This window comes from Engystomops pustulosus, chromosome 8 (assembly GCF_040894005.1).
Source record: "Engystomops pustulosus chromosome 8, aEngPut4.maternal, whole genome shotgun sequence".
Lineage (NCBI taxonomy): Eukaryota > Metazoa > Chordata > Amphibia > Anura > Leptodactylidae > Engystomops > Engystomops pustulosus.
This window is the reverse complement of record NC_092418.1, coordinates 28,953,153-28,979,779: the sequence shown is the minus strand read 5'-3', so window position 1 is coordinate 28,979,779 and position 26,627 is coordinate 28,953,153. Positions and strand designations below refer to the sequence as shown.

Sequence of the window (26,627 nt, the reverse complement as noted above, 5' to 3'; positions counted from 1 at the left end):
GAGATAGATAGATAGATAGATAGGAGATAGATAGATAGATAGATAGATAGATAGATAGATAGATAGGAGATAGATAGATAGATAGACTATGCTGTGATGTGTCCTGGTGACCCCCATGGTACAGTGTAAGCCCCCGCTCCCCCATCCTGCACTGCTCTGTAATGTTTCTGAGGCTCAGCCTGTCCCGTTGTTATATACATGATTAGCATAGACGGATCTCTTCTTCTTCTTCTTCTCCTTCTTCTTCTTTTTAGTAAACCTCTGAGAATCTGACGCCCTCTCCTTGCCCTAAGTGGAGCTGCACAGAAAAAAAAAATTATCTATCACGAAGAGAGAAAAAAAAAAAAAAAGAAGAGAAAAAGCTATACTTTAGGTCTGGCTGTGTCCTGTTACTATCACTGTAGCATTTATGTAGCCAATCTGGTTGGTGTGACGTGAAGAAGGCCGGCTCCAAGGCTCGCTCCTGATATAACACACCCACAGAAGGCTGGAGCTGCAGCACTGCTAGATCTATCCGTCTACTGCTCTCAGCTCAGAGAGCGCTCAGTCTGCACCTGCCAAAGACCTTCCCTTCTCCTTTTCACCTCCATTCTGTCCTTTTTTTCTTCTCGCACACCCCCCCACCCCTTTCCCCGGTTTTTCAAGCTGACATGAACCAAGGAATCAAATGACTGCCAAGAAGCCAGCAGCAGCACAATCCCGGCTCGCTCTCCCGTCTTTGTGTCATATTATTCCAGCAGAAATGTCCACCGGCAGCCAAGGCTTCTTGGATGCAGGATCAAGCAGACCTGATTTGTGACAGCAAACTGGATACCGGTGTCGGAAAAGATCTCTGGATCTATACTAGAACTTAATGGTTCTGAAGAACTGGATGGTCCTGCCAAGGGGTCAACACACCAAGGATGGGAAGAAGAGCGGAATCTCATCCAGCCAAACATTCCGGATTGTTATATTCATCTCATAACCCCATGCTTCTCCCCTGCTAATACCCTCCTCGCCTTCCCAATACATTCCACCGTCTCTCCCAATCCCTAAAAAAAAAATTTCCATCCCATTGCAATAAGCCTGCACCGAAACTCAAGACTCATCCCCAAAATTTGACCCGATTTTATCCCTTGCAAAAGAAGTGACCAGAAGATTTTAATTTATACTTAGATTATTATTATTGTATTATACGGTAGATCATTTTTTTTCTATAGGATATTCCGCTTTTTCCGTGAAAAAGCTTTTTTTTGTTACTAAGTTGATTATTATTATTATTATTGCAAAAAAAATATTCTAATTTAATACGGAAGATGAAGATGATTTTAGTTCGCAAGTTCAGGGTGTTGATCTTGATGGTGTTCTTGATCGCTTGCACAATGCATATTATGATAGATCTACTACCAAAGCTGGAGAAGAGGGCGGCCAGCGATGGAGAGGTGGGGTGCTCCTGTACTCACAATCTCAATGAGGACTGGGCCAAGCAGAGACCCAAAAACACCGCCGAATCGGGGTGGCCTAACAAGCACACGCTGAGGATCCTCCAAGACTTCAGTAGTGACCCCAGCTCCAATCTCACCTCGCACTCTCTGGAGAAAATCACTGGAATTATGGACAAAAATGACTCCTTTAAAAAACTGGAGCAACGGGATATGGTCAAGGACCTGGGCAGTAAACAGTTAATCCAAGATGGAAGTATAAAGAAGCCCCAGCATGGGCTCGGGTACTCTCGACTGGTCGCCCTGTTCCAGCATCCGCTGTATAAAAGTGTCATTCCTGAGCTCACCGAGGATGATGTCTTGTTCAATGTGAACAGTGACATCAGGTTTAACCCCAAAGCTGCCGAAAACCAGGAATGGTAAGTGTCAAACTATTCTCCTACATCACTATTCTACCAAAACCCCGGAAGCTGAGATACTGGGGGGGGGGGGGGGGCTGTTTGATGGATGATGCTCATTCCCTAACGATTAATAATGGATCCAATATTTTTGAATATCATCAATAACTTAGTCCAATAACTCGAAAATATAATCAAAGGGGGCTGGAAGCTCAGATATGGGAAGTCGTGTTTCTCTAATATAATAGCATGTCCAATCAGAGTGAACATCCTATAGATGGATTGTAACTAAAATGTCACATGTATAGGGACCCGGGAGCCGAGATATAAGATGAGGGTTACCTGGAGCCTTGTTTCTCTATTATAAGTCCTATCAGAAAGAACATTCTATGGATAGATAGTAACTAAAATGTCACATGTATAGGGAGCCGAAATATAGGATGAGCCTTGTTATAAGTCCAGCGAGAGAGAACATTCTATAGATAGATAGTTACTAAAATGGCCCATGCATAGGGAGCCGAAATATAGGATGAGCCTTGTTATAAGTCCAGCGAGAGAGAACATTCTATGGATAGATAGTAACTAAAATGTCACATGTATAGGGAGCCGAAATATAGGATGAGCCTTGTTATATGTCCAGCGAGAGAGAACATTCTATGGATAGATAGTAACTAAAATGTCACATGCATAGGGAGCCGAAATATAGGATGAGCCTTGTTATATGTCCAGCGAGAGAGAACATTCTATAGATAGATAGTAACTAAAATGTCACATGTATAGGTAGCCGAAATATAGGATGAGGGTTACCTGGAGGCTTGTTTCTCTATTATAAGTCCTATCAGAAAGAACATTCTATAGATAGTAACTAAAATGTCACATGTATAGGGAGCCGAAATATAGGATGAGCCTTGTTATAAGTCCAGCGATAGAGAACATTCTATAGATTGATAGTAACTATTCAATATCCTAATGTCACACTCATAGGAGTCAGGAAGATGAGATACAGGATGATGTTTACATTGATCCTTGTTTCTCTATTATAATAAGAAGTCCAATCAGAGAGAACATTATATAGTCAGATAAAAGCCAATTCCAATGTCTTATTGCTACACTCATAGGGATCAAGGAGCTGAGATATAGGATGAGAGTTACCTGGAGCCTTATTTCTCTATTATAAATCCAATCAGAGAGAAGATTATATAGATAGATGGTAACTACAATGCTACATTCATAGGGGTCATGGTAGCTGAGCTATAGGATGAGGGTTACCTGGAGCCTTATTTCTGGATAATAAGTCCAATCAGAGAGAACATTCTATAGATAGATAGTAACTAAGTCCAATATCCTAATGTCCTAATGGATCAAGCACATAAGATATAGGATGAGGTTTACCTGGAGCCTTATTTCATGAATTATTATAAGTCCAATGAGATCATTCTATAGATAGATAGTAACTCATTCCAGTATCTCACTGTTACACTCGTAGGAGTCAGGAAGATGAGATACAGGATGATGTTTACATTGATCCCCTTGTTTCTCTATTGTAATAAGAAGTCCAATCAGAGAGAACATTATATAGTCAGATAGTAGCCAATTCCAATATCTTATTGCTACACTCATATGGGAAGATGTTTGATGTTGATTTGCATTTTTTCTTAAAATAAAGGGTCACTACTGACCCTCTGCTCTGGCTGCAGCTCTCCCCAATATCCTCTCCAATTTCCAGGTTCTGGAAGCTGACATATGGGGTTATGTTGAGAATTAGTCAAAAAATCGAGAAGTGATTTTCTGATGATCAGTGATAATATTATACTTATATTGCTCCATACCTCTGATATCTCCAATTTTTAGAACCGGGCCCTATGGCACTTGTACAGTGGTCTGGACGCTGCCATATGGGGGAGATGTTGGAATAGTTGAAATTGTGACATTATTACGTTAGGAGAGAATAACACAGGTTGCTATCCACCTGCTCTGCCTGCAGTTAACCCTTGTATCTCCTCCCTCCCCTCCCCCCCATGCCAGTCTCCCAGGGGTCCCCAAGCTAAGACATAGGGGTATGTTTGCCATCATCTTCTCATTGGATAGAAGGTGGGTTACTTATTAACCCTCTAAAGTCTGTAGAATGAAGCTTCCTGACAGATAGCCCCTCCCCTATTTAAGGAAAAGATGAAACATAAACATTCATCATTCTATTGATACATTGTATCCACATCTGATAACAACGCCTCGATTAACCCCTTCCGCCCCACCGAATTCATTGTACACACAGTCTCACGACGGGATTTGTGTTTGTCTCATTCAGAAAAGGTAAGTAGGTCAATCTCCAGGGGGAGGTCAGCGCCAGGAGAACGGGGAGTAGATTAGTCTCTATCCGCTGACCAATTGTGCAACACCCTCAGTTACCTTTAACCTTTATTGTCCCTGTGGTAGAGTCCAGGTAAATAAGCTCCTACCTGATAATATTCCCGGATTTTGCCAGGTTTTTCTGTTTTTTTTTTTTTTTAATTTTTAACCAGAGGGTATCATTGACTTTGATTGTTTAACCCTTCCTAGTCTTCCTAGTCTTTTACGAGTTAAAGTGACCCTTAAGAATACAAAAAGGAGAGCAATTACAGGAACAAAACAAGTCATAATACAAGCATCAGTAGAACAACAGCTCCCTCTTTCCAGAAAACTGACACCGTATTGTCTCCAGCAGCTGCATTGTACTTTTCTATGCAAGGACGAGATAATTGAAGGATCCAAGTCTTAATTAGAGCCGTGGGCAGATCCGGCACGTACAATAAGGCGTTTATCCCATGACAGGTACTGCCCTCGAAATGGGACCGGCCTGACCATGAGATGGTTCTTTGATGTCCCACAGCCCTGTTATCTATCGCCATCGCCCATTCCCATCATGTCATATGGAGACGTGGATTGTATATTTGCGGCTGTCACTTCTCTTCTTCTCTTTTTTTTTTTTCGCTCTGCTAATGGCTTTTAGATTATAGATGTAGAGTAATTGAATATAAAATCTCAGCTGTTAGCTCTTAATTGCTTTTACCTACCGAGCCCTCAAGGTTAATTCAGTCATTCATTGTTCTAGGGGAAGTGGTAAATCTGAGATATTTCCCATATCATTCATGCAACGGGCATAGGGGTATGACTAATGGGGTGCGGAGGGTGCAGGAGCACCCAGTTCTAGATGCGTAATGTGGCCCTTAGGGTGTCTCTTCCCGATATGAGGAGTCCAGTACTATAAATACTTAGGGGCTTGTTACTTATAGTGCATTGGGGCCAATCAAATGCTACAACCACCTGCCATAGAGGCCCATGGAGAGAGGAGGGACCCCCAAGAAAGTTGGCTGCACACATAAGGGGGATTTAGCATCATCCATAAGTCGTGATTTTTAAATCTGCCTGCAACAACAGTGATTCTGATCTGAATTTTGGATGAATTAGATACCAGGTCCTGTCTGGTATCTAATGTAGCTATACCCTTCATCGGAGAGGCTACAGTAAATTTGGGGGTCCGGGGTTTCGCCAACCTGTCCTGCTATTTCTCTTCAAATAAGTGGCATGGAGGTGGCAATCGAGGGAGCAAAAGTTGATAACCCCTTTCCAGATCTGCATTCTGTAGGACTTACAGCGGCAACAAGCAAGGTTGGGGGCAGGGCCCTGGGTATTAGGGGCATCTAAAGAGTCAATTTGTCTCGGCCGATTGACAGAAATAGTGCAGCAAATTACACCTTTGACAAGGCATGAGAATAACAAGCATTTCTCTAAATCCTCCATAATTGGGGTTTAGATGATGCCAAAGTCCCCACTAAGTGAACTTCCTGTTGTCTCCCGATACACAGGAAGTGATCAGAGACATTCAACTCAACCAATCTCTGGCTGAGATGTACTACCACTCTGACCTGTGATTGGTCATCACCAAAGATGTCCTGTGTGGTTGGAGATACCAAGAAGTTGAAACTGTATATTTTATAATTGTAGTTCCAGACCAATTTTTTTTTTTTTTGCTTCAGTGACAATTGGAGTTTCAAAATTTTTGCTGTAATGGGACCAAAGATTATCAATAAAACTTTATTACAGACACCTTACAGCTGATCATTGCAGTCCGGGACATCTAGAGAGCTTTAAAGCATCTAGAGAGCTTTAACAGAGGTCACAGTGGGCAAAGGGGTCTGTTTTTAACTAGGGGTCGTCTGTAAGTCGGGTGTCCTTAAGTAGGGGAGCGCCTGTAGTAGTCAAATAAGCTTCCCTAGAGGTCACCCTACAAATTGTTTATATGATTAAATACTGAGCTTGATGCCATAGGGATAAATATTTAATAATTATAATTTGAGGTTTCGGGACCCCAATATTAGGGTCCTGCATTGATGTTATGTTGTTATGATGTTATGTTATTATACAGGGGGGTCCTGGGAGTATCTGTGACCTCTGTGCCCTCTCTGCACCCCCTGCTGCATTAGTGGTTTGAAAGTATATTTTTTCCCTCCATAGCTGAATATTTTATGTTTACAAACCCAGGAATAGCACACAACGTTCTATTTATTCTTTCACCTTGTTTCCTGAATTTTTGTATTTCCTTGGGGAATTCATAACCAGAACACACAGTTTAGTAAAAAAAAAAAAAGCTAAAAACTAGAAAACGAAGCATGAATCCTAATTTAAAGCTACTCAAATCAGATACATAAGATATACTGACAGTCCTATAAGAATATAGACTGCAAAGGATTATGGGAAATTGGACAAGTTTGCTTTAACTTCCTCATGTTCCGAATCATTCTATATAAGACCATATGGAAATGTTAGTAACCACAATAAAGGGAAATGCACTTATTTCATTGAACATTATACAATAATAAATAACAAGTGGTGATAAAAACATTACAAAATAGAATTCAGGGAACCTATCACATGAGATTTCCAGGCAGCATGTTATAGAGCAGGAGGAACTGAGCAGATTGTACATAGTGTCCTATCTGCAGGCAGCATGTTATAGAGCAGGAGGAACTGAGCAGATTGTACATAGTGTCCTATCTGCAGGCAGCATGTTATACAGCAGAAGGAGCTGAGCAGATTGTACATAGTGTCCTATCTGCAGGCAGCATGGTATAGAGCAGGAGGAGCTGAGCAGATTGTACATATGTGTCCTATCTGCAGGCAGCATGTTATAGAGCAGGAGGAGCTGAGCAGATTGTACATAGTGTCCTATCTGCAGGTAGCATGTTATACAGCAGAAGTAGCTGAGCAGATTGTACATTGTGTCCTATCTGCAGGCAGCATGGTATAGAGCAGGAGGAGCTGAGCAGCTTTTAAATAGTGTCCTATCTGTAGGCAGCATGTTATAGAGCAGGAGGAGCCGAGCAGATTGTACATAGTGTCCTATCTGCAGGCAGCATGTTATAGAGTATGAGAAACTGAGCAGATTGTACATAGTGTCCTAACTGCAGGCAGCATGATATAGAGCAGGAGGAGCTGAAAGGATTGTAAGTAGTGTCCTATCTGCAGATAGTCTGTTTTAGAGCAGGAGGAACTGAAAGGATTGTGCATAGTGTCCCATCTGCAGGCAGCATGTTATAGATTAAAAGGAGTAGCAGAGCAGGGTATCCTATCGGCAGATAGCATGTTATAGAGCAGAAGGAGCTAAGAAGATTTGTATCTTGTCTGTAGAGAGGGATTTAGGTAGAGGTAAGCACTATGTCAAGAATAAGCAAAGGTATGAGGTACACTGTCAGTGATTCATGGCTACTGGTACGGGGGCAAATCCATAAGCAGGTAGCCCCCTCCTCCTCCTGCAAACCCCTTTAATTAGGTCTTAAAGCCATATCTATCAAATGCAAGTGTGACGTTTCTTCTGCATCCCCCATGATTAAACTTTATGTTACTTGTTTTAGGCAAAATGTGGGGAATGAAGCGAATGAGGAGGAAGAATTCTTACCTACTGGAGAGGCGCATGTGGACTCCTATCCAAACTGGTTAAAGTTTCATATTGAAATCAATCGGTACGAGTTATATTCCAGGCAGAACCCAGCGATAGGAGCCTTACTGCAGGATCTTAGCAGCCAGAAGATTACCAGTGTTGGTAAGTGATATAACCATATACATTACATACAAGAGCTGTACATAGCCAGTGGATATTTCCTCCCGATCCTGGTTCAGCCAATATGGCCGTCATTTCTAATGACCTTGACCTAGAGAGATGCAGAGGACATTATATAGATGGTTCCTTCGTCTATGGGCCTTTAGGATGCATCATGGACCATCAATTGTAATGGAGAATGTTAACACCCAGTTGTCAATTTATCATACAGTTCCAGGAGGAATAACAGAACTCTAAGAAATTATATTATCCCCAGTTGTCACTCAAATATTTGACTGTTACTTTCTGAAGATGTCTGAAATACATTCTTCTGTAAGAGAGGGGGGGTCCACCATCACTACCAAGAGTAGACCCCCTCTTGCCCTGGAAGACCTAAGACAACCTATATATTTAAATGGAAACATTGTAATACTTCATTCCCCCTGTGGGGGCACTGTGGGGAAATGAAACCTTGCCAAGTATCCATTAGGCCAACCTGTCCTCAATTTATCATCTAACTCCAAAACTGAATAGGAAACCTGTATGGACACCTTTTGAAATTCCAAACTCAACCCTGATGGTTATGTCCACTATTCATAACTCTCAGGATTCGGGCATCTCTCACCCTTGAGGACCCAACACAATCCTAAATTATAAAACTCCCAAGTAACCAGGGTTGCTTGGGCTTCCACTTCCCATGTTGATATGGTACTTCTGGTTTTGGGCCTTTCCTCTGACCGGAAGTTCAAGATGTCATCCGATAAGTCGCCCACTTCACCAAATGAGTGACCACCATGGGACAATGGGATACCCTTTGAAAATGGAAGGGATTTCCCATGGTCCTAGGAGACCACTAAGCAGGTCCTTTGACATATGAAACTTCCAGTGCCCAAAATTGGAAGCACTGGTTGGACATGGGAACTAGGAGCCAGAGAAGAGTAAGTGTAGGTGCTATTTTATTGTACCTTGGCCTCAGCATCTCAGTAGAGAAGTTGGACATTGATTTCAGGAGTGTAATACCTCATTTCAACTGCGGGGGCACTGCAGCTAAATGAAACACATGCTTCCGATTTTGCCAACAGATTCCTATTGGACACTTGTTTTTCAGCATATCATATACCAAAAAGTAAATGAGGAATCCGATTTTTTTGATGACTTGTAGGAAATGATATCGGTAGCCCGGAATACTTTGTAACCAATCAGGCAATTACTTTCATTAGCCGCACTTGCCACACGCTGACGAGCTATATTGTGTGTTGCCATGGTGTGTAGCGCCGTGCTGTTACGTGATTAAATAATCTCTGCAGAGCTGATGGCAGACGCCCGGGATCTGCCAGGTGTTGTCATTTGCTCGTATTCTGCTATTTCTTGACTGAAATCTGTTTAGTCGCTGACTAGGCCTCTGCATGTGGTGACTGATCCGGAAGGCCTCATTTAGACATCCCCTTTAAATATGTGAACCCTAACATGCATATTTGTACATACATATATACACACAGTAGTAGTGGTCTTATAAGCTGAAGGTATCTTGGCTGTGTTCACCGCCTAGTGTTAATAAAGTTGATTGAATAAACAGGAAATTTAGCTGCGATGCGGCCTAGCAGGCACAAAAATTGCAATTTGGATAATTTCACTTTGCTTATATTAAAAATATTTGAGCTTCGGCCCAGTCTCACTATTCGCTGAGATATTTTTGACAGAAATTTCTGTCAACTTCCTTTATTAGATGGTTAAAGGGAAGGTTGGTGGCATAGTATTTGTCCAGAAACAGCACCGCTCGTCTACACAGGCTGTGTTTGGTACTGCAGGGCATAGTGATTAATCGTAATACCAGATATACGCTGTTAATAATTGGCGTGAAGTATAATCATTCTGAAAAAATTTATTTAAAGGGAACCTCACATCATTGTGGGTCATGCAAAATTACAGTCAGTGTTAGATATCATCCCTGGTGAGCTGTAAAATATCACCTTTGTATACTGATTCATTTTCCATCATTACCTCTGAGGGAGTGTCTTTACACTGTTGTGCTCTTGGCACTCTGCATAATCCTGCTTCACAGCCCTCCCTTTTGCTCTGAGTAAAAGCTGTAGCAGGACTGTGGTTGAACTATGGAAGTCACTGGGAGCGGCGAGGAGTGACTACTGTAGTATTTTATTTTATAGCTAGTACTAGAAGGGGGGCTATGAATCAGTAGAGATGGGAAAGAGCACAGCAGTGTGAGGACACCCTCTCACCTTGTCATCATTAGAGATGGGAAAGAGCACAGCCGTGTGAGGACACCCCCTCACCTGGACATCAGTAGAGATGTGAAAGAGCACAGCACTGTGAGGACACCCCCTCAGCTTGTCATCAATAGAGATGGGAAAGAGCACAGCAGTGTGAGGACACCCCCTCACCTCATCATCAGTAGAGATGGGAAAGAGCACAGCAGTGTGAGGACACCCCCTCACCTCATCATTAGTAGAGATGGGAAAGAGCACAGCAGTGTAAGGACACCCCCTCACCTCGTCATCAGTAGAGATGGGAAAGAGCACAGCAGAGGACACCCCCTCACCTGGTCATCAGTAGAGATGTGAAAGAGCACAGCAGTGTGAGGACACCCCCTCACCTCATCATCAGTAGAGATGGTAAAGAGCACAGCAGTGTGAGGACACCCACTCACCTCATCATCAGTAGAGATGGGAAAGAGCACAGCAGTGTGAGGACACCCCCTCACCTCGTCATCAGAAGAGATGGGAAAGAGCACAGCAGTGTAAGGACACCCCCTCACCTCGTCATCAGTAGAGATGGGAAAGAGCACAGCAGTGCGAGGATACCCCCTCACCTCATCATTAGTAGAGATGGGAAAGAGCACAGCAGTGTAAGGACACCGCCTCACCTCGTCATCAGTAGAGATGGGAAAGAGCACAGCAGCGTGAGGACACCCACTCACCTCATCATCAGTAGAGATGGGAAAGAGCACAGCAGTGTGAGGTCACCCACTCACCTCATCATCAGTAGAGATGGGAAAGAGCACAGTAGTGTGAGGACACCCCCTCACCTCATCATCAGAAGAGATGGGAAAGAGCCCAGCAGTGTAAGGACACCCCCTCACCTCGTCATCAGTAGAGATGGGAAAGAGCACAGCAGTGTGAGGTCACCCACTCACCTCATCATCAGTAGAAATGGGAAAGAGCACAGCAGTGTGAGGACACCCCCTCACCTCGTCATCAGAAGAGATGGGAAAGAGCCCAGCAGTGTAAGGACACCCCCTCACCTCGTCATCAGTAGAGATGGGATAGAGCACAGCAGTGTGAGGACACCCACTCACCTCATCATCAGTAGAGATGGGAAAGAGCACAGCAGTGTGAGGTCACCCACTCACCTCATCATCAGTAGAGATGGGAAAGAGCACAGTAGTGTGAGGACACCCCCTCACCTTGTCATCAATAGAGATGGGAAAGAGCACAGCAGTGTGAGGACTCCCCCTCACCTCGTCATCAGTAGAGATGGAAAGAGCACAGCCGTGTCAGGACACCCCCCCACCTTGTCATCAATAGAAATGGGAAAGAGCACAGCAGTGTGAGGACACCCCCTCACCTCGTAAACAGCTAAGAACTTCCTCTAAAACAAATCAATTTACCTTTAAACGTTGACATTATAGTGGAACTCACCTGGAAACATTACTGTGTCCGTTATTCCTCATAAAAAATTATGAATACCTGTCACCTGGGTGTTACCAGCCAGAGGCGTGTCTCTGTTTATTCTGACATTGTCCAATCAGTTGTGGAAGCACCAGACTCCGCAGGGACTTCCCACTTTTAGGTTAACTCCCATTTGCCAATTCATTCCTAAATTTCCCGTAGGAATAACAGAGTAACTACATAATTCACTGCTGCTGCACGAAAAGTGAGAGGTCATGGTCTCATGTATTTGAGGTCAGATTGACTTAACCCCTTGTAGGAGAGAACATTTCTATCATCACCAAGAATCAGATATGAATGACAGTCACACGAGGTCCTCAGTAACGCCATCCTTATCACGTTGCTGCGCTGCTTCCTCTATCCGGTTATCTCCTCGCCCGCTCCCGTATCATATAAGAACATCTTGTTAATATCAAACATCTGCTGTCAGGGGGACGTGTCCGCAGAAGTCTTTCCATGGTGAGTCACTGGATGCGGGGCTGAAACATGCCGAAAACAATACTTTTCTATACGCTCTACACCTACGAGAGGAAAATGTGATGCAGCAGAGCCGAGTGGGTTAATAGCAGTGCAGACTAGTTTAGTTCTCTGGTATATTACATTGTCATGATATAGGTAAACCCACAAAGACCTACTGTATGTAGAGCAGGAGAATGGGGTATAAAGGGATCCTGTCAGCATCATAAAGTAAACTTTTGGACCTGAAGGTGAGGTGCCCTGGATCATACCACTGCTTTTCCTAAGAAAATCCGTTCCCCGAATGCAGAGAAATCTTCTTTTTTTATTTATATTCAAATGAGCATTATGGTACACCTAGACTTCTTGGCCACTCCCATAGTGCTCATTTGCATATGGATGAAACTGAAGATTTCTTAGAATTCAGGCCCCAGATTTTCTCAGACAAGCCATGCCTTTGAGGCAGGAAACTTCACCTACAAGGTGACATGTATAGTTCATATGTGACTAGGAGGCTGAAACTTTCCCTTTAACCCACTTCTATGGATCTATCAACTCCAAATCTTTGCCTCTTTTAATAGGTGTTACTTTATTACTTTCTACATACCAGCATCCATGAGCATTCAATGTAATAATTAGTATACCTCTACTGTCAATTGGGTGGAGCCACGGTGCTCATATATCTCAGAGCCACCCACCTGACAATATAGAAGAACATTAGTATACCATATTAGGTACGGAAAGTATGCTGATTATGCTCTTCTTGTATCTATATGCAAAGTGATCCGTAGTTGTAGTTAAATGTGAAGTTACTAGTAGTCTTCTATGTGGTTACTAGTGGTGGTAACTGTATGTGAAGTTACTAGTAGTGTTATATAAAGTTACTAATAATAGCTGTATATGAAGTTACTAGTAGTTGTAGCTGTATGTGAAGTTACTAGTAGTTTTATATAACGTTTTTAGTAGTAGCTGTATGTGAAGTTACTAGAAGTTGTAGCTGTATGTGACATTACTAGAGGTTGTATCTGTATGCAAAGTTACTAGTAGTTGTAGCTGTATGTGAAGTTACTAGTAGTTTTATATAACGTTTTTAGTAGTAGCTGTATGTGAAGTTACTAGAAGTTGAAGCTGTATGTGAAGTTACAAGTAGTTGTAGTTGTATGTGACGTTACTATCATTTTTATCTATATGTGAAGTTACTAGTAGATTTATTTGAGGTTACTAGTAGTGGTAGCTGTATGTGACGTTACTAGTAGTTGTACCTGTATGTGAAGTTACTAATGGTTGTAGTTGTAGCTGTATGTGAAGTTACTAGTAGTTTTATATAAAGTTTTTAGTAGTAGCTGTATGTGAAGTTACTAGAAGTTGAAGCTGTATGTGACTTTACTAGAGGTTGTATCTGTATACAAAGTTACCAGTGGTTGTAGTTGCAGCTATATGTGAAGTTACTAGTAGTTTTATATAAAGTTACTAGTGGTTGTAGTTGCAGCTATATTTGAAGTTATTAGTAGTTTTATATAAAGTTACTAGTGGTTGTAGCTGTATGTGAAGTTACTAGTGGTTGTAGTTGCAGCTATATGTGAAGTTACTAGTAGTTTTATATAAAGTTACTAGTAATAGCTGTATGTGACGTTACTAGTAGTTGTTTCTATGTGTTGCTTGTAGTTGTAGTTGCACAACAGGAGAGGTTCTCTTAGTTCAGGCAGTTTCTGTGTCTCACGGCTATTTATAAATGTAAAGCACATGTTTTATAAGAGTCCTGTCTATTTAAGTCCATTCCCACTTTGTGGTTTAGTCAATGACTTAGTGTTTTTAAAGATTCCAGTGTGAAAAAGGGAACGTCAGAACATTCACAGAATGGGCCCAGCAGCACAGACCATAACACCAGGAGACCGTGAGAGGGACATAGAGGAGGCCTTATTACATCACCATAGAGAGTTCTTATAGGAGGGTCGGGGCGCCTATGTATCTTCTATTGGGTGTCCCATGGAGAAATTACTGACCTATGTTTTTGTTACAAACTTCAAAAACAGACCGAAAAACTAACAGGGATACAAAGAAGAAAGCAAGCATGACTTAAAGGGGTAAAAAGAATAATGGTATGTAAGTAAATTATCTGTACAATATCATATAAATGAAAGGTTCCTTCACTACAAACCCCCCAAGCCCCCCCCCCCTGCCCCCGCTCTAGTACCGATCCTTGCTGCACTCCTTTTCCTGGTACCTCCCAATGCCAGGGGACACACTAGTAGACTGTTCAGCCAATGAGTGGTTGGGGCAGTGACCCTGCCTTAGTGCTTGGCTGTGCATCCCTTTTCCAGTTCCCTGTGGCATCCTTTTATTATTTTACTCCCCATTCCCTAATATAAGCCCATCTAGATAGTATTATTTTGAATACAACAGGACTTAATGTCATTAATCACAGAACAGAGCTTCATTTTATGGGCTTTCTAAAGTAGGCGGAGTTATCTCCAAGATGACCACCACAGGATACTACAACTCCCATGATCCATCAGTACACTGTAGCAGCTCCTCTGTTATGCTCTGCTCCCGGGGGTGATGTAACAGACTGTCCTGCTCGGTTACCATAGTAATGATGTGTAACTACACATTGGGGCAGATTTATCAAGCTGTCTGAATGTCAGAATATTTCTAGTTGCCCATGGCAACCAATCACAGCTCAGCTTTCATTTTACCATTGCTCATGAATATTTTAAAGGAAAGCTGTGATTGATTGCCATGGGCAACTAGGAATATTCTGACTTTCAGACAGCTTGATAAATCTGCCCCATTATCTCACTGAGATGACGACTCACCACAACTGGATGCACTGCAACCAACCAACTGCAGCCAAACATAGTGATGATCACATGACCTGCAGCCGTCCTCTGTCCTGTGTGTCCTCACAGGACTGATTAAAGGGCCGGTAGCATTTAATACTTTATTTTAGGGAATGTCCACAACATTTTTTTGCAAAATTTTAAATAACAACTAATTACATATTATCTTATAATTTAATGATCCATTAAATCCCAGCAATCCCATATAACCTCTAGAAGAACTTGGCAACACGGCCTTCAAGGCTAGCATTAGCCCTGACCATCTTTGTCAAGGCTAGCATCATCCCCAATCATCTTCAACAAGGCTAGCATCATCCCCGATCATCTTCAACAAGGCTAGCATCAGCCCTGACCATCTTCAACAAGGCTAGCATCAGCCCTGAACATCTTCAACAAGGCTAGCATCAGCACTACACCAACTGGGATGATACCAGGGTCCACAAGGCTTGGCGAAGGGGTTGGCCGTAATGATTTGGATAATGATTCCCTATACTTGTTAAAGGGAATGTATCAGCGGTTTTTAGGAGTCACCCACAGACCCTGGTGGCTTAATGTCTAAAATCTTCCTTAGGTATACAAACAAACTCACCTAGAGATAAGTTTGGACAAGTCTCTGGGTCTTCAGGCTCTGCACAGATAATTGCTGATGCTAGGTAAGTACACCTCGGCTTTACCATATATGCATCACATCTGAAGCCGGCGGGCGTGCTACTTCAACTTCCTTGTAGATCTGCAAAGGTTTGGGGGGATATAAAAGCCATGCAAGTGTAGACTATTTTGATGACGCTGTAGAGGTTTAGGAGAACGACACAAATGATAACTCTAAGGGGCATTGGATGCTCCCATCTGGTGCCTTTAGAGATAGCACAGTCCAATCTAATAACATATGTAACATGTTTTCATCTGGCTTCCACCTTGAAACATCTGATTCAGCCTTTGAAAAAAATGAATCCCATGAAAAAATATGGAATCTATTCTGACGTCACTTTCCCTCCAACATTTTTCCCTCATGATGGGGGGGGGGGGGACGTAACTGATGCATTAGAGGGGTCTTCCATGAATATAGAAATCCTCCAGAGGATCAACAAATAAAATACATACTAACCCTGCAGCAGATCCAGTTCTTCTAATTTTTGGGCCTTCATCTGACCTGGACTTACTTCATCCAATGAGTGGCTCCTAGGGCCAGGTGATAACACAGAATGGGAAGCAATGTAGAAAACGAAAGTGGCATCCCGTGGTCTGAGGAGTCCACTCATTGGATAAAGTGGGTCTTGTGAGAGACCCAAGATTCAGGTAGGAAAATGTCTTTTTCCGACCCAAGGGGTTTTTCTATATTCTCGAAAAAGCCCTTTAATGATAATGTTGGTGGTTCCATGGGTTCCTTTGTGTTATACGTAGAATAGACAAGGGACCCCCCGGTCACTCTGCCATCTACTTGGTACTAGCCCGGTGATACCGGCAGTGACTTTTCAATCCATTCTTAGAAAGACTGTACTTCTACCCAAAAAAAAACGTAGTAAATAATAATAATAACTTCCCCCATCTATCATTGTGTGCCATGGCGGGCCGGGCACCGGGCAAGCCCTAGTGATTTGGCATCACATTACACATATCTTCCAAGCCGCAGCTTTTTTATTGAGTAAACAACATTGTTATCCTATTGAAAAGTGGAGAAAGTGCCGTCTCCAAACTTGTTGTAAAACTTGGTGAAATATGGTATCATTGATTTGTTTATGGAGAAAAGAAGCCGTAAAGCCGTCCGGATCGGGCAGATTAATGGCCATTGCCGTGATGAATGAACAAGAGGGGCCTTTCAACGCAATGAACAAAAGTGGTTTGAATCCCGCAATGTTTCTTGCTGTTGGAATAAGAAGTGGTCTCCTCGGAGAAAGGCTCGGGACGCTGATACGTCTTCTCGTTTCCTCGTTATTCTTCTGCCTATAGATAGATATAGGTCAAAGACAAATATGTAGAAGCCCGAGGCAGCCACAAAGAGAAAATCTAAGAGCTGGTATTGTCTCTCGTCAAGAAGGAAATTGAAGGAATGAAATGCGTAAAACTCCTAGACAGTAATGTAATCTGATGGTCGGATGTACCAAGACCATGACCAGCGTAGCCACAAGGCAGAATTACGAGGGAACTCCGAAATCTTGACTAGCAAAGCAGCATCTACATACGTAAAGAATCAAGCATGGGCTAGGCTCATATAACCCATCCAGAATTAGAATGGGGACTGATATTTTGTTTCTGTGAACAGCGCCACTGTAGTCTATTGGCTATACGTGGTATTGCAGCTTGTCACTGTAATACCAGATAAGGCCATGAGTGATCAAAAACAAAAGATTATGGGCTATTCTCAGGATGGACATCAGTATCAAATCACTGGGATCCAACTCATGGCACCTTAAAAGAATAAAGGCAGCACAATGATGGGTTCTCTTCACTGTTTACTAAGTTTCATTAGTGGCTATATGTAGTATTGCAGCTCAGTCTACTGAGACAGATGAAGGCTCAGCCACAAGCAACCAATAATTAACTCCTCCATTCAGAGGATTGGTGAAGGTGCAGATCCCTATCAGTTTGGTATCAATGGAAAGGCTGTTGATGTGGTCTACATCACCCCTTTTACAGTGTCCATACACATCAAAGTACCTAAAGTATGACACCGGCCACGTAGCTTAGACATGGTCGGCTCCACGTTTCAGTAGGCCCCTGGGTGACAGAGCCTCAGTAGGCCCCTTTGCAATAAACTCACATGGCAGCATTAACAATTCAGAAACTAAAACAGTCTCCTGTTACCTAAAATATTCCCTAGTTTATCCCAAAAAGCCCCCTCATCGTTATTTTATGTAAAGCTCCCTCACCCTCTATGGATTACTTAGACACAGCCCTCTCACTCCCATAGATTCCTTATGTTCAACCATATGTGGGCCCCCTCCCCAGTACCTCTGGGCCCCAACACTTGCCCAGATGTGCCCAGTGCTTTGGCCGGCCCTGTCTAGAAAGGCTCATATTATAATAGGGCAATCATATATTATGCATATTTTTGGAAATTTAGTAGTAACAATGGCCAACAACCTACTTAGAAAAACAAAGAAGTGGCGCAGTGGCATTAGCCTGGTCAGTTCTCATGACCTATTTTTACCCCTGGGATGCGCCTACGGGTTACATTCTCCATAACATTCCGGTATTATATTGAGAATAATGGCACAAAGTACAGACCCTACGGCTAGTAGACCGCCACAAGCCAAAGAATAGCATTTAGAGGGTTGCAAATAGCTATATAGCAGCTGGTGAAGACACCACAAAAATCAGAGATCTCAAGAGCCTGGGTAATATGGTTTCTGCACGTTATTACCCTCCGAGGAGGCATTTTCTAGCAGGCTGGAAGTGCAATGTAAAGTAAACTGCAGCTATTAGGAAAATCTCATCTGCTGTCTCTGAAAATTCTTGCGTATGTGTAGTCATAAAAAAAGCTGCAAAATTATGATTATAATTATTTGCTGGTTATGTAATCACGTCACACTTTCCATGGACTTGGTCAGGCTGAACTTGCAGATCGTTCTGATGATGAAGAAGAAGAAGGGACATGGTGTATGATCATAGATTAGGACAGTCGGGATCTGTATAAACTTTTGAACCCTAAACCTGTCTTTTTAGTATGTGCGTCACTAATGTTTTCTGGTGTCACTCTAATCTCATTTCAATACCTTAGGCTCAGAGAAACAAGTTACTGAAGCTGAGATAGGAGGGGATTATACTGGGAAATTAACCAGTTATAGGCTTAACAAACATGTTAATAAAGGATAAGATGTCCCTTTCCGGGTATAAGATCTTAGTGGCTGGATTTGTATTTCTACTATTGTAGTGTCTATGTATTCACAAATAAGTCAGATCAGTATGAAAACAAGGTGGACATACACATTTGATGAATGTAAGGGCGGAATTACCTAAAAGCTAACCCCTCAACCTCATGGATAACCAGAGACTAGGGGGCCACACACACAATATAGGGATACATGCCACTCAACTGCATCGATCACCAGAGAGCAAGGAGGCCCTACACACACTGTAGGGATACATGCCACTCAACTGCATGGATCACCATAGACCAGGGGGGGTCCCACACACACTGTAGGGATACATGCCACTCAACTGCATGGATCATAAGAAACCAGGGGGGCCCTACACACAATGTAGGGATACATGTCACTCAACTGCATGGATCACCAGAGACCAGGGGGCCTCACACCCAATGTAGGTATACATTCCACTCAACTTCATGGATTATCGGAGACCAGGGGAGCCCACACAATGTAGGGATACATGTCACACAACTGCATCGATCACCAGAGAGCAAGGAGGCCCTACACACACTGTAGGGATACATGCCACTCAACTGCATGGATCACCATAGACCGGGGGGGGTCCCACACACACTGTAGGGATACATGCCACTCAACTGCATGGATCATAAGAACCCAGGGGGGCCCTACACACAATGTAGGGATACATGTCACTCAACTGCATGGATCACCGGAGGCCAGGGGGGCCCCACACAATGTAGGAATGCTGGTTTGGGGAATCTTGGAAGAGTGGGATGGAGACCCAAATCGCAATTGTCCACCCCTTGCCTTGTCCCCCTAAAATGCCAGACCTACCCATGGATAAACCTTGTTAAGGCAGTCCAACCATCTAATGTGAATGGGGTGTCTTGGCTCTCCCCTGAGCATGTTACAATTCAATATGCTGGATACTCAATTTCTCAGAATAGACAACTTACCACTGGAGGTGCCTGGCAATGACTGATTCTCTTCTACCCTTTCTGAATATACATGTTGATGGGGAGATAAGGAGGAATACCTGTCAGTTTGTCTGTTATCGAAAGTACATGGCCAGTCTTAGGATGGTTGGAGTTTGGTGCCATACCCTCTATTGACACCCTCTACCACCAAATAATGATCACATAGCACACATGTAGCAGTAAACAAAGGTTCAAAGGTCCTGGACCCAAGACTAAAGGTGCAATTGAAGTAACTGTTTTGCACATTCTTACTTGGTGGGTGTAAATGCCCAAGGGGGATAATTTTTCCCAGATTGTTCAGTAAAAGATTTTTTAAAAATTTTTGGTCGGGGATGTCTCAGCAGTGACAAGTAAGGTGCTGGACTGGCAGCGTTGATAAAGTTTCCCGGGTTCTGGGAGTAGCAGAATCCAGCAGGTCGGACGTGTTACATGTACTGTAAGCAGAACAAAGTGTCTTGTGAAGAGCCGAAGCTTGATCATCTCTGCAACCGGGAAATTTTATGTCGGAGGTGCTGAAAGTGTCAAACTGTCACCTCCATGTCACAGATTGTAGCTGCATGTATATTTCATCAAGTTGACTTTTATGTCCTGCCTCTATAACGTGATAAATCAGCTCCTCTCTGCGATATTCCAGTCTATCAAAAGCCGGGTGAGGAAAGTAACCGTCCTGTTCCCTCACAGCCAACAGAGATGATACATAATTTAAGTATAAGAGATTGTCAAGATGTCTTCAAGGAACAAAGTATACTGTGATGTAATGCTTACAACATACCGGGCCAGGTATTGGCTCTGGCACTAAGGCACTCATATAGACTATATAGAGCACTCATTAACTCACACTCTTCATCAGGCACTCACAGAAAGTATTCAGACCCCTTTAAATTTTATGCATTGTTTTATTGAAGCCAATTGAAGAGATCAAAAAAATTTTTTTTTTGCTCATTAAAGTGCACTCTGCCTCCATCTTGACAGAAATGTAGATATTTATTATTAAACAAATAGTGATAAGTATCCGGCCCCTTTGCTCATTGTTGAGTAGAAGCAGCTTTGGAGCTGGTGCAGCCAGGAGTCTTCTTGGGAAGATGCAACAAGGTTTCACACCTGGATTTGGGGATCATCTGCCTCTTCCTTGCAGATCCTCTCCAGTTCCCTCAGGTTGGATGGTGAACATTGGTTCTCTCCAGAGGAATGGTCACAGAAAAGCCTCTGCTTAGGGTCAGGAAGTTCTCATGCTCAGGCACTCTCTAAAACCTTTAGGAAACTCATTCTAATAGACACTCACTCGGGGGCTCTAATAGAGACTCTTACCTGCTCCTAATTATCACTACAATGTCAGACCTTACACCACAACTACTTGCCCGTTCCCTCACCAGTAAGTTGCAACTTCTGCAATTTGACCGATGAACCACAAACTCTTGTGGAACTTCTGCAAACCTACACAAGCCGCATGTCATTCATTTCCACCTAACCCTGATCTTTCACAACGTCATGTTTCCTGGAAATTAATGTCACACTCTGCGGACAGAAATTGAAAAAAAAATCAAATTAACCATAATTTGAAATTAAACGTATTCTTAGTTATTGATAATCCAACACTATTTATTGAGATGATAGCGGTGAATTGTGATACATGTCTGAACATATTGGGGGTTGATGAGGATGATAATGAGATAATGGTAATGAGAAAAGGATGATGACATCATCTATCATCTGAATGGTCATCATCAACAATTCATCACTTATGAATGGAGAGATTGCTGCGCATGCTTGGCCGCCCTCCATTTGAATGAATAGACTGCAATTTTCTGCACTCCCATAGACGTGAATGGAGAGTTTGCTGCGCATGCGTGGCCACTCTTCATTCAGGTGTATAGACCATCCAGTTTTCTGTGCTCCCATAGACCTAAACGGAGAGAGTCTTCGCATGCGCAGAAGGCTATCAGTTCAGGCCCACTGTCGGATAGGAATCAGCAGACCCCTGTTCTTGATAAAGGTTCAGGTCCCAGAGGAAGGACCCCCATCTATCAAGTATTTATGAAATATATACTGTGGATATGTCATAAATACAGAAGATAGTGAACCCCCTTGCTTTGCCATTCTGAACAGGAATATGTATAAGACAACTTTCCTTGCCACAGAAATGGCAGATACACCTGTGCCCCCAAACTCTGTGTTTAATCACAAAGAACCCCCCAACACATGACACAGCTATAATGTATAATATAATTAGTAAATTAAGGGATGTATCAGACACTGTCGGTAAGTCAAAGACACCCCCTTTATACTGCTCTAGACCAATACTGTGAAGGGGTGGTGTTGTTGAAGAATTTCACAACCGACTGAAGACTGGCTGCTCCAGTCATCTTGTGGGCAACGGGAGATCATTCTTATGATCTGTGGTGGTCTTTTCACTTAAACTTCAACAGATCAGCAAGTGAGACCCTATCCTGTGAATAGCAACTTACTGGCTAAGCCCTATAATAAGCCTGAAGGGTTTTGGGTTTTTTTACCATAGCCCCTCTGTGCAGTAGCTTCACAGGCTGTTACATTGTGCAGGAGCACTTCCTCCCACTGTGCGCTGAAACTTCCTCTGCTCCAGTGAGATTTCATCAGGCAGCAGGAGAGGAAAGTATGTGAAGGGGAGACATTGGGGCTCATTTACTAAGGGGAATCCGAATGCCGCACTTCCGTCGGGTTTCCCGAATATTTCCGATTTGCGACGAATTGTCCTGGGATTTTGGTGCACATGATCGGATTGTGGCTTTCACGCGACAGAAATCGGGGGGCATGGCCGCCGGACAACCCGACGGATTTGGAGAAAACGCAGAATTTAAAAAAGAATTTGTTTCGCAAGATCAGCACTTACATGCACCGAGACGAAGAAGGTGAATTTCGGCTGACCTCGGCGCAGCAGCGACACCTGGTGGATATCGGGAGCACAGAGCTTAGTGAATCGCGGCAGACCCGAATCAGTGCCGGACAACGCCCGGCGGGATTGCGACTGGACCGAGTAAGTAAATGTGCCCCATTGTAACAACCTGTGAATCTGCAACACAGTAGCCCTTTGGGCTCATTAGCATAATTGTAAAAGTTGATTTTAGAAGAAAGGAGGCCATAAATAACAAACATAAGAAAATGACCACATTCCCGGTGTCGTGAGTAAGTGTCCGTGGTTTATCATGATGGATTTGTATGGTACATTTCCTTTAAGGAAGTCAACATATTGATTGATGGATTGTGTATCATATATATTTTCTGACCTGGGGCTACGTTCCTTGTGAGATGTGTGCCCCTCCTCTTCTGCCGCTGTCATACAGGTTAAAACATTTCTAGTATTTGCTTCTTTGCAGTTGGCCTAAGGGTCACTCATTATCGAGTTCACTCAACTGGGAAGTCTGAAAATAAGCAAAATCAGCGTCGTACAACCCTCCTGCGACTCCTCTAACATATCTCTGTTACCTTTCTACCAGACACCTCCATGGCCTTCATTTTCTAATCATTTCCACTTTTCCTATGGGGAGAGCCTGGTAATGTAATAGAAAACATAGGTCAATAGAAGCTGTGATCCCCGAGAGATCAGTCCATAATGAATCAGTAATTAAAATGGCCAGATTTATATAATGAAGAAGAAAAAAGCTCCTCTCACAAGCCTTGGGTAAGGAGCGCAGGATGGTTCTTCTCCGTATCGTAGGACAGAAATGACTTGCATAATCCTTGCAGAAGACACATTGATAAATTGACTTTAGTTGGACACTAAGTAGCCAGACGACATAATACCGCTAAGCACGTGCCGCATAACACTGTCATTTAGCTCAAGACTCCATAGCTGGTTGAGCATTCTGGGAGATTGAGGTCAACAGCAGCTGACGTGCCAAAGGTTGGGTTCCATGCTCGAGGCAGTCAATCATATGACAAGAAGCTTTAACCCAATATACTGTACAGTGCATCGGCTTGTGGACATTATTTTTGATGCATCCGGTGGAACATCTGATCTAATTACCACTAACTACAATAACACAGAGATAATTACATTATTCTTGGGGACATCAGATGGACATCTTCTGTGGTTACTTCAATGAGATCTATGACCCGACTGATTGACTTCAGGTTTCCTGAATATTACAGTCAATGGTATGTAACATTCTACTTCTAGATCTCGTAGTGGGGGTCGAATGCTGCCAGTCCTAGTTCCATGTTAGGCCTAAATTTTAAGACGTGCCATTTGTAGATTTTGGTTAAGCTGAGCTTATGTATCTTTTATTCAAGGGCAGGATAGGAAGACTTGTCTGTTTTTGAGTGTAATTGGGTTTGGTGAATCTTTCATACATATACTTTGGACCTCAGTTTTAGCTTCATGGATTCAGCAGTTTTCTAAGGCTACATTCACACTACAGTATGGGGGGCGTATATACGGCTGACGTATATGCGGCCGATATACGTCCCCCATACACTTCTATGGGCTCACGGCGCCCTAGGGGAGCGGTAAGGTGCAGCACACGTGCGGCACCGTACCGCTCCGTAGCCCGGGAAAAGATAGGACATGTCCTATCTTTTCCCGCATACGGCGCCGCGGCCATATATCGCTATGGAGAGGGGCGGGGGTGAGCTGCGCTCACCTCCTCATCCTCTCGCCGCGCTGCCATGTGCCCGTCGTGCTACGGTGCGGCAGGCTCACGGCAGTGTGCATGTAGCCTAAGAATATAGACACACTGGGGCTCATTTACTAAGGGTCCGTCGGACGCATTTTCGTTGGGTTTACCGACGATTTCCGACGCATTTAACAGGGGATTTTGCCCCGGGATTTGGTCGCACGCGATCGGATTTTGCCGCATCCGCGCCGGCTTGCACATGACAGAAATCGTGGGGCGGGCCGTCAGACAAGCCTATGGATTCGGACAACACGCGGGATTTGACAATTAGAAATGTATCGCAAGACACGCACTTACAAGCACCGGGATGCAGAAGGTGAACACCGGCGGACCTCGGCGCAGAAGTGACGGATGCAGGAACTCGGGAGCACGAGCTACGTGAATCGCGCCGCACCCGAATCCTCGTCGGACAACGCACTGCGGAATCACAACAGGACCGGGTAAGTAAATCCGCCCCACTGAAGCATGTTCTTCCCCATCCCAGATGCAAAAGGTCCTATCACAAATTTTAACCCGATCCATATCATCTCTAGACCCTTTGGTCTCATTGAACGTGTGAGAATCATTCTCTCAATTTAAGGGGCCAATAATATGAGGCGCCAATTTAGTTTCACGCACACCCAAACATTTAGGTTTATGCCCAAGTGACTTGGGGAATAGCAAAACTAAATAATCTGTGACTAATGTAACCAGTGCCTGTAGTCTAGGGAAAGCTTTGTCTAGATTAATGCCAAAAGTCGGCAGGAGATTCTGGCTTGAAGGAGAACAGAACATATGTCAAGATTCAATCGAGTTGTTCTCTTGTAATTCCCTATAAAAATGTAGTATTGTTATACTCTTTATATGTCAGCCACCGAATCGGGCAAACCTGGAAAGTGGTTGGGTCCCTAAAGGTAGTGGCTGGGTCCTTCAAGGTAGTGGTTGGGTCCATAAAGGTAGTGGCTGGGTCCTTCAAGGTAGGGGTTGGGTCCCTAAAGGTAGTGGCTGGGTTCCTCAAGGTAGTGGCTGGGTCCCTCAGGGTAGTGGCTGGGTCCCTCAAGGTAGTGGCTAGGTACCTCAAGGTAGTGGCTGGGTCCCTCAAGGTAGTGGCTGGGTCCCTAAAGGTAGTGGCTGGGTCCCTCAAGATAGTGGCTGGGTCCCTCAAGGTAGTGGCTGGGTCCCTCAAGGTGGTGGCTGGGTCCCTCAAGGTAGTGGCTGGGTCCTTCAAGGTAGTGGCAGGGTCCCTAATGGTAGTGGCTGGGTCCCTCAAGGTAGTGGCTGGGTCCTTCAAGGTAGTGGCTGGGTCCCTAAAGGTAGTGGCTGGGTCCCTCAAGATAGTGGCTGGGTCCCTCAAGGTAGTGGCTGGGTCCCTCAAGGTAGTGGCTGGGTCCCTCAAGGTAGCGGTTGGGTCCAACAAAGTACTGGCTGGGTTCTTTGAGGTTAAGAAGGGACATGACTATATCTATAAACCTAACTGACCCAGTAGTGGAGAACATAGTCCTCTATAACATGGTCTTCTAGTGTCTGATACCGTCCTTAGCATAGGTGGGATGTCTTCCATTTGTTGATTTCAGACCAGGAGCTCATTTGACCTTTAGGACCGTCAAGTCCTGCCATACATGTGTTTGATGAACAATGTAAAATCCATAATCATTATTTTTCCCCTCGCAACTTCTATAGAAAAATGTGTAGAGCCACCGCGAATGCGCAAGATTTGCAGGCCACTGGTTGACTTTACATGCGGTCTGCATCTTGCAGGAGGTTCAAAGCATGAATTTTTATGAAGGGGGCAAACAGTCTAAGTAAATCTGGTGGTAGATCATTCTGGAGCACCCTGTGCCTGCACATTGGTGTAGTAAAGACGGCGTATCACACCCCTCCATCAGTGTGTATGTGCTGAGGTTACGGTGCTTTGTTAAAATAACTGCGCAGGTGCGGAGAGCACCAGAGATGGGTCCGAATCGCTTCATCAGACCCATCTTTAGTAAGTAGAGGGACTAGCTAATTTAGGACTGTAAACCAACGGTTCATAAGAACCAGTGGGTGCTTTTGTGCCGCAAATCGCCCCAACGGGTCCTCTATAAGGGTGATGCCACAAGTCAGTTTAAAAACACATGTGTTTTTGACCATTTTTGTCCATTTATCTTAATAGATGAACAGGTTGTAAGCAGCCAAACACATGGTAACGGTCAAAAAGCATTTTTAAATGGACTGAAAACACATGCTGAAATACGGACCAAAACACCATGTATGGCATTAACCAAGGGCTTCATTCACACATGCATTTTCAAACGCATCAGAGCAGTTATGAAGAGGAA

At 43.6% G+C, this 26,627-nt stretch overlaps 1 protein-coding gene across 1 annotated transcript in view; it reads left to right on the top strand.

The window, feature by feature from the left end:
• The first annotated feature begins 488 nt into the window (after positions 1-488).
• The window catches only part of FAM20C (FAM20C golgi associated secretory pathway kinase), a 126,915-nt gene continuing 100,776 nt past the window's right edge, over positions 489-26,627 (top strand). The window contains exons 1-2 of the mRNA XM_072120479.1: positions 489-1,840; positions 7,708-7,895. Coding sequence (XP_071976580.1) covers positions 1,296-1,840; positions 7,708-7,895 — 733 coding nt within the window. The 5' untranslated portion in view covers positions 489-1,295. The remainder of the gene's footprint in view (positions 1,841-7,707; positions 7,896-26,627) is intronic.